At 37.5% G+C, this 9646-nt stretch overlaps 1 protein-coding gene across 1 annotated transcript in view; it reads right to left on the reverse strand.

The window, feature by feature from the left end:
* Nucleotides 1-6328, reverse strand: part of itfg1 (integrin alpha FG-GAP repeat containing 1) — a 170018-nt gene extending 163690 nt beyond the window's left edge. Inside the window, exon 1 of the mRNA XM_048605953.1 lies at nt 6162-6328. Within this exon, the coding sequence (XP_048461910.1) occupies nt 6162-6211 (50 nt within the window). The 5' untranslated portion in view covers nt 6212-6328. The remainder of the gene's footprint in view (nt 1-6161) is intronic.
* Nucleotides 6329-9646: the final 3318 nt, after the last annotated feature.

Below are 9646 nucleotides of genomic sequence, written 5' to 3' on the forward strand. Positions count from 1 at the left end.
ATAATTAGCTTTCCTGTTTTTTTCTACTAAAATAGGTAACCTCATATTTATCCATATTAGACTGCATCTGTCATGCACTTGCCCATACAGTGTGTCCAAATCACTCTGAAGCAATTCTGCATCCTTGCCACAGCTCACCCTCCCACCCAACTTTGTGTCATCTGGTAAATTTGGAGATATTACACTTAGTTCCTTCACCTAAATTATTAACATATATTTTGAATAGCTGGGTCCTAGCACTGATTCCTGCGTTATCCTACTAGTCACTGCCTGCCATTTGGGAAAAGACCCATTTACTCCTTATCTATCTCACTACATTACCCCAATCCCATGTGATTTAACTTTACATCCTAATCTCTCATGTGAGACTTTGTTGAAAGCCTTCTGAAAGTATAAATAAGCCATATCCACTGGCTTCAGTTCATCAATTTTGCTAGTTACATCCACGAAGAATTCCATTAGATTTGTCAAGCATGATTTCCTTTTTGTAAATCCACAATGACTTTGCCCAACCCTGTCACTGTTTTCTGACTGCTCAGTGATTAATTCTTTTAGAATGGACTTGAGCTTTTTTCTCCACTACTGACAACAGGCTGACTCCCTCTGCCTCCCTTCTTAAATAGAAGGGCTACCCGCCAATTCTTAGGAACTGTTCCAGCATCTAGAGAATCGTGGAAGATGACCACCAAATGCATCCACTATTTCTAGGGCCACTTCCTTAAGTACTGGAGTGTCAACTATCAGGCTGTGATATCAGGTTTCCTTGTACACTGTTTCAATACTAATATTGATTTCCTTCAGTCTCACCCTCTCGCTAAACCCTGTGCTCCCCAATATTTCTGGTATGTTATTTCTGTCCTCCTATATGAGCACTGAGTCAAAGTATACAATTAGTTGATCAGCCAAAGTACTCTATAGGCACATCACTAGTAAAAGGACATGAAAAGGAGTAGGTCTGATTAGGGACCAAAAAGGGGAATTACACATGGGGGCAGGAGGCTTGGCAGAGGTGTTTGTATTTATCTTTACCTAAAAGGCAGATGCAGCTCAGGCCATGATACCATAGAGAGACCTCAGTCACTAAACGGGTTTAAACTGATATGAAAGTGGTACTGGATAAGCTATTAATATTTGAAATTGATAAGAGAACAGGACCAGATGTGATGACTCCAAATTATAGAAAGCAGTGAACAAAAACTGCAGAGTAACCGACAACAATCTTTCATCCTTCCCTAGATCTGGGGATGGTGCTGGAGGCCTGGAGAATTGCAAATGTTATGCCTTTGTTGAAAAAAAATCATGTAAAGATATGCCCTGCAACTACAGACAGTTCATTTTGAAGGTGGGAAAGCTTTTAGAAACAGTTATCTGACAAGAGAATTAATAGCCATACGGAAAAATATGGGTTAATTCAAAAGAGCGCAATTAACACATTAAGGAAAAATCACATCTAACTAACTTGCTGGAACTTATTTGGACAGGCAACAGAGAAGGCTGATGAGGGCACTGTTGTTGATATGGTGTATATGAACCTCCAAAAACCATTTGATACAGAATCACAGAACAGACTTGACAAAAATGATAACTCATGGAATATAAGGGACAGTAGTAGCATGAATAAAACTGGCTGAAGGACAGGAAACAGAGTAATTGTTAGTGGGCATTTTTGAGGCTGGAAGAAGGTTTACAGTGGAACTCCCCAGGAGTCAGTATTCATGCTGCTGCTTTTTCTGAAATATATATAAATGATCTGAACCTTGGTGTGCAGAGGGGCATGGATCATTTCAAAGCTTTCATATGATACAGAATACAATATAAACTGTCAGGACAGTGAAGAACTTCAAAAGGGCACTGGCATGTTGGTAGAGTGGACAATGGGCGGCAGATGAAGTTCAATGTAAAGAAGTAGGAGGTAATAACAGAATATGTATAAAATAAAGGGCACTATTCTAAAGGATATGTAGGAGCAGAGACTTGGATGTTGATCTGTATAATTCATTAGCAGTGGCAGGATAGGTAGACAGAGCATTAATAAAGCAAATAGCATTCTAGGTTTCATTAATAGGGACACAAAATACAAGAACAAAAAGGTTATGGTTAACTTACTTAGGGCACCAGTTATACCCTAAAAAGGAATATCGTATACTGTTCTGGGCACCACTTTATAAAGGATGTAAATGTATTAGAGAGAGTGCAGACAAAGTTGACAAGAACGATTCCAGGGATGAGAAATTTCAGTTACAGAGATAGACTGGAAATGTTGGGACTGTTTTCCTTGGAGAAGAGGTCAAGAGGAGATCTGATAGAAGCTTTCACAATCTTGCAGGATCTGGATACAATAGAGAGAGAAACTGTTCCCACTCATAAGGTGACAGAGAATCAAAAAGCAAAATATTTTGCAAAAGGAAGCAATGTGAGGGGAGAGGAAAAAAAACTTTCCCACACAGAGGGTAGTTAGGGTTTGGAATGCACCGCCTGGAAGTGGATTGGAGGCACATTCAATTGAGGAATTCAAAAGGGCATTAGATGATTACAGAAATAAAAACAATATGCATGCTTATAGGAAAAAGATGGGAGATTGGCACTAAGTTAAAATGCTCAAAGTCTGTGAAAGCCTGGTGAGCGGAATGGCTTCCTAACGTACCCGAACAATCTGTGACTCTATAAAGTGCTTAAGTACAAAGAGAAGTATTGCCTTTTTTTTTTAAAAAAGTTTGCTCCAAACATATCTTAGCTAATTCATGCTGCCACCATCCAAATGTTCATACTGATATTTCTCGATCATACAATTTTCCTCTCTCACTGACAAGTACAATATTTTCAGTTCAAGCTGATTTAGCAATCCCATTCAATTTTTTTCAAAGGGTTGAGAAAGTAGGGTTAAGGTTCGGCATCTCCTTGTTTTATATTATAACTAACAGTTGTAGCATTTTTGTTTTACTTCATGCAATAAACAATAGTTTGAGGTTTAATAATTTTGGTACAATTATGAAATAATGAGCTGTTATGAAAGTGCTGGTTTGCCAATGACTACTCCATGCATCGAATATAGATCAAATAGGCTTCACCTATGAAAACTAAAATATTTCATAGTTGTGCTTTACTATTGTGATCCGAGTTTTGGAGTTAAGCATTCATAAAATCAGCTTTGAAGGTTCTCTCATCGCCATAATACATGGCAGTATTGTAAATAGGTACAGTTTGATCACAGGCAGAGAAATATCATGTAGTTGTATTTAGTATTGATCTGCTATGGTTGCAAACAGCATATTCCTAGTTACTGAATGTATGAAAACTTCCAATATTTCAAGTGTGGTATAACAACATCCATGTGAATCATGATTGTGTAACTGATTGCATCATTCTGACACTATTAAGAGAGCAGACAATGTAGAATGGGAATGTGAAGAGAATGATCTCAGACACTACAAGACCGTTGTTTTTGATAATTTACCACATACAAAAGTAAGTATAGAAATGATACAGTACACAAGGAGGTGAAGATCCTTATTTAGGGATAAGGAGCAAGTACCTCAGGAGACCTCAAACCAAACTTCTATCAACAATAATCTAGACAGGGAAAATAAGGATTGGAATATTTAGCCAGAGAAAAGAGAATACCCAAGTACTCACTCAGAGCTGTCACAGCAGCTCCAAGAGAGACCTTGCAACTACCTCAACCATTTGATAACAGAGACAGACCACAATAAGATTATGAGTTGATCTCAATCAGTTTAAAAAATGGAGTTAGAAGGGAGATCCATACCATTTAATATGTTAATGATATTTTGGTAAAATTGGCAACAAACACATTTTTCACTGGATGCAAACAATGGGTTCTTGAGATCTCCTCTGCATCAGAAATTTTCAAAGGGCAATGTTCAGAATCCTGGAAAGGAATGACTTCCTGATGCATACTATTGTTACACAGTCCAATAGAGAAGTAAGCATAATAATTCCCATATGAATAAATGGGGAGGGAACAGAATGAGGGTCAGGGTCATGTTAATGCACCATAGAACTCAGACCTTAAACTGAATGAGAAATGCCAATTCTCTGAGATAATTACATCTCTAGGATATATTATTCTAGGTCAAGGCATTATGGTGGATCCAAGGAAGACAACAGAGCCTTCAGTGAACATTTGGTACCAAATGATGTGCAGTGCCTCTTAGATATGGTGAACAACGTAGAAAAGTTTATGTCCAAGTTAACTAATAAAATTCAACCCGTAATAAAGTCTATGGAAAAAAAAGCCAGCAATAATCAGAGTCAGGAACAGACTGCAGAGTTTGGAAATGTTAAACAGAAACTACTTCCTGCTGATGTTTTAGCATTTTACAATCCAGACAAATTTGCTACATTAGCAACAGATGTGCATCACACAGGGCTAGGGAGCAATCCTTATCCAATTACAAACTAATGAAACATCAAAATTGGTCCACCTTACATTGAGAGTTTTCATGGAGACAGACCAAAAGCACACACCATAGAGAAGAAAGCATTAGCAGTTACATGAGGATATAAAAGTTCAGCAGACCACATCATGGGAGTGAAACTTCAGGTCGAAATAACCATAGCCTTTGATAGCATTTTTGAAATCATAAGAAATTTCAAAAAAAAAAGCTCCTCCACATAAAAAGTTGTCAGGCTTAGACTGATGAGACAAGTATAGTATGTTTAGTCCATGTTCCAGACAAAAGTCTAGCAATAGCAGACATACTCTTGTGAGCAGGAATGGATCAAGTAGAATAGAAAGATTTTATTCCTATAGAACATGTATAGTCTTGGTCTACATCAATAGCCAACATATTTCTGAAGAAGGGTCACTGGATCTGAAATGTTAACTCTGCTTTCTGTCCATAGATGCTGGCCAGACTTGCTGAGTTTTCCCAGCAATTTCTGTTTTTGTTTAGGATTACACATTCCTGTGTCAAATGTGTGCCATATACAGTGAAAGGCCTACACAGCCAATTATTTCAAAGATCCCAGGAAGACCATGAGAAAGGCTAGCAATAGATATGCTGGATTTTGAAGGGAAAATGTACTTAGTCCTGGCTTGCTATTATTCACTATGGATTCAAGAGGCAAGACTGCACTTATCCACTGCAGATTCAATGATCAGAACACCGCAAATTTTGTGATACACACTTTCCTGGAAAAATTAATATTGGATGATGGACCTTAGCTTATGAGCAAGGGTTTCAGGAAGTTTACTCTGGAAGCAGGCATTTTACTCGATGGCAAGTTCTCCACTTGCTCCTCAGTAAGAAAAGCAGAAAGAGCAGTGAAGACTGTTAAGTTACTAATGCATGAGAATCCAGACTGGGAATTAGCTCTACTCAATTACAGAGCAACAACATTGAATAATGATGAATAATTTGCCAATGAAATTGTTAATGGAGAAGTGATTACCAATGGACATATCAGTTTCAGAACATAATCTATCAAGATCATAGGAAAGTAAAACAGAGAAAAGCAGCAGAGGTCATCTAACTGCAGATACAGGGTGAAAACTCGTTAACCTTAAAGTCAGGGCATAAATTCTAGTTAAAGGACACTAGGTCAAAAGCCATAGCCATCAGACAAACAAATCAATTAAGATCTTACATTGTCAGACCACCTGAAGGGACTTCAGGAAGAACAGGATAGCAGGAGCCTGGGGGATCCCAACAAATGGGTTTTGGATCAGAGCTTTGTTCATCTTTACATATTTTTCAAAATCCAGAAATGTGAAAATTACACTTCTGTGCTGTTAACATTTCTTCCAATGCAGACTTATCTTCAACTGCACTCTTATCTTCAACTACATTCTGTAACAGCCATTATTTTCTGCAAGTGATGTTCAGTTTTGACAAGAAGAAATCATTTACAGAATGTGGTGTCAATTTTCTAATAAATATTCTGAAATGTAACGTAATAAGGAAGTTAATTTACCAAGCCATTTTGAAGCACTGCCATGCTACATTCATTAAGGACTGGGTTTTTAGTTTGTTTTCAGGCTTGGGTTAGGCTTCTTCTGGTGACTGTTAACTTCCCTGAGCTTTTTAGGTAGACAGCATTTCAGGATATGCACTAAATATTTTAAAATAACGCAATAGGATAATTTGAAAATTCTTTGTAACCACCAGTGTGACTGTTTAAAAGAAAAAGCAGCCTACCTGCCTGAAATGTTCTTCAGTATTGCCAATGCATCAGGGAAGCCATCCATGTTGTAGTCCCCTAAATGAATTGAGATTGGAAATGGAAATGGCTGCTGTGGTGTTGAATCTTGTGAAGTAAATCCCCAAACAGTGTTGCCATTCTTCAGATTTGACAATACAGGTATCCACTGTTAATGTTAAACACAAGGAATTTTAAGTGGAAAAATAATTATGTCCCATTTATCATAAAGTAACTTTAAAGTCATATTGTTAAACCAATCTCTCTGAAAATGTACCAATTTTCCTTAAAAACCATTCATAAACATCATATAACAAGTTGCAATTTGAAAAAATAATAACTGCACTATCCTGCTTCTAATTATGCTGCACAAAGATTTGACCTAGACAGTATATATGATACAAACTCAAAAACTTGGAATGTGCAACAAGCATCTAATGAAGATTATAATGTTAAAGGTGAATTATTTGGCAACATATTATTTTCAGGGGAAAAAAAAATTGAACACTTCATGTATAATCCAGTAGTGATGATTTAGTTCTCCTAATAATTTAATATTTAACTTATCTGAGTCAGTGTACAAGCCTTTCCATGTTTCGCTCACATGTGATGCGCTGTCTAATAAATAGTCGTCTTGTTAAATACAGAAAAAGCATAGGGAAGGCGACGGCCTAGTGGTATTATCACCAGACTGTTAATCCAGAGACCCAGGTTTGAATCCTGCCACGGCAGATGATGGAATTAGGTTGTTGCATGGTGGTGAAATGTCTGAACAAAAACAAGCCAGCTCGGCGAGCAAGTTAACAACCTCATCCACAACCTGAGCTACAGATCTTTGCCAATGCTTTAGATGGTGGAATTTGAATTCAATAAAATATCTAATGATAACAAGAATCCATTGTCAATTATCAGGAAAAACCCATCTGGTTCACTGATGTCCTTAGGGAAGGAAACTGCCATCCTTGCCTGGTCTGGCCTACATATGACACCAGATCCACAGCAATGTGGTTGACTCTGAATTGCCCTCAAGGCAATTAGAGATGGGCAATAAATGCTGCCTAGCCACCGATGCCCTTATTCCATTAATGAATTAAAAAATCATGCTTTCTGTGAATCTGGATTTAAAACAAAGGTAATTTGGGGAATTTTGAATAATTTTATGACTTTAAGAACATAAGGGCTTATTTTTCAGTGCACCATCGCATTGAAGCCTGACAATATTGTTGTGGAGATGATGGTCGGGGAAGGAACAATTGAAGGTTTTATATAAGGGTTAGAGGTTGCAAGAAGGTAAGAACAGTAGAGATTTATAGTGTTGATGGGGTACATTCACACCACTCCTTAAATCCTGACTCCTCATGAGATAAATTCAAAACTCCAATGTATGGTCTTAACAAGATTTTAGTTAGTGAGTTACATAAATGAGATTAACCACAATTATCAGTTGAATTACTACCAGAGAGGGAGAGAGATAATCAAACTCAAACGTGAGCTGGCACTCTGAGCCCTGTATCACCTCAACACAAGTTATCATCTTCACTGTCAATTTCATTGTCAATTTTTATATTATCCTGTTTCAGTTCTGTCTGTACCTTGTGGATAAGACTTACTAAATGTTACTTTTCTCTACTTTTCTCTGTAATTTTAATGCCAATAACTTTAATATTGGTGCGTTTTTCTCTATTCTACAATTTCATTGTTGAGTCTGTGTTAATACTCGAATGTTTTAACAAGATAGACACATTTGGGTGGCATGGTGGCTCAGTGGTTAACAATGATACCTCTCAGCACCAGTAACCAGGTTTGATTCGAGCCTTGGGTGACTGTACAGAGTTTTTTCTCCAGGTGCTCTGGTTTCTTCCCATAGTCCAAAAGATGTGCAAGTTAGTTGATTGGCTATGCTAAATTGTCCGTAGCGTCCAGGCATGTGGAGACTAGGTGAATTAGCCATGGTAGATGCGGGCTTACAGGGATCAGGTAGGATGCTCTTTAGAGGGTTAGTGCAGAATCAATGGGCCAACTGGCCTCTTTCTGTACTGTAGGGAATCTATGATCTCCGAGAGAAAATAATTGATGGACTATTCTCACTTTCTACTGCACTTTCCTTATGACACAGCCTGTTTTGATTGAATTAGCCTAGTCACTTTATACCAATTCAGGGAAGAACCATTTCCAGTTTTTGCTGTGATTTTCCAAGTTTTGGTCTCACACTGGGCAGGTGGGACGCAGTTCCAGAAGTAGATTTAATAATGAACTTCTGATACCAACAAAGGAGCACAGAACTATTCCTGTTGTTGACAGATTGTGGCACTTATGGAAGAATCTGTTCTTTGCTTCTTAGCGCAGTTGCAGTTATGGAATATTATAGCATGAAAGGAGGCTTTTTAGTCTATTAGTTAGCAACTAAAGAATCCTTATTTATAAATAAAAATAAATAAATATAAATAAAACTACTACTTCCTAACAATGGGGCACGGATAGGGAAGACAGGAAGAAACTTATCCCCTTGATGGAGGGATCAATGACTGGGGTATACATTTAAAGTAAGGGGTAAAAGGTTTAGAGGACACGTGAGGAAAACTTTTTCACCCCAAGGGTGGTAGGAATCTGGTAGTGCTAAAGGCAGAAACCCTCTTAAAATTTATAAGTGTTTAGATCTTGAAATGCTAAGGCACACAAGGCTATGGGCCAAGTACTGGTTAATGGGATTACAATTATTAGGTTGTTGCTCTTAACCGGTGCAGGCATGACAGGCTGAAGGGTCTTTTTTTGTGCTGTAGATCTCTACGGCTTATTAGTAAAAACTAATTTGAAATTATCTTTTTGAAATGAGTATTATTGAGCATAAGGCATTAGTTACTAAGCTACTAAAATATTTAAACTGAAGCAGTATGTGGACAAATGGGGTGGCACTGAATATTTATTCCAGCAGTCAACAGTTATACAGTACATTTTGTCCATTGATTGAAAGTACAACAGCTCGTTCTCACCGCAAATTTCATCCATGATGGATTTGGAATTGCATGTAAATACAGATTTACACACGACATGACATGAAAGTATCTGTTTAGAGAAACTGCAATGCAATCCAGACCTGAATGCAAGTTAGTTTTGTTGCTAGGCAACCAACTTGAAGATAGACCTTCAAAGCAGTCATTTTAGAAATATAAAGCTCTTCAGATTTCTATTCATACAATGAAAGCAAACTAATCCAACTAAATTTCCAACACTGGGTAGTCAGTTTTCAGTCTAACAGACAAAATTGAGTTCCAGTATCAGATCTAAAGCAACCCCAAGATGTTGCTCCTGATATGTCTCCTTAAGAAACAATATGAGATTGACAATATGTGTGCAGATATTGGACATAAAAGTTATGCGCACCAAATGTTAGATTTGAAAATAACGAATGCATGGTTTCCATTCATTGGAACTACACCATACAGTAATTGCAGCCCATCAAATGTTTGAAAACCAAATGGTTTTT

This window comes from Rhincodon typus, chromosome 15, assembly GCF_021869965.1.
Source record: "Rhincodon typus isolate 14 chromosome 15, sRhiTyp1.1, whole genome shotgun sequence".
Classification (NCBI taxonomy): domain Eukaryota; kingdom Metazoa; phylum Chordata; class Chondrichthyes; order Orectolobiformes; family Rhincodontidae; genus Rhincodon; species Rhincodon typus.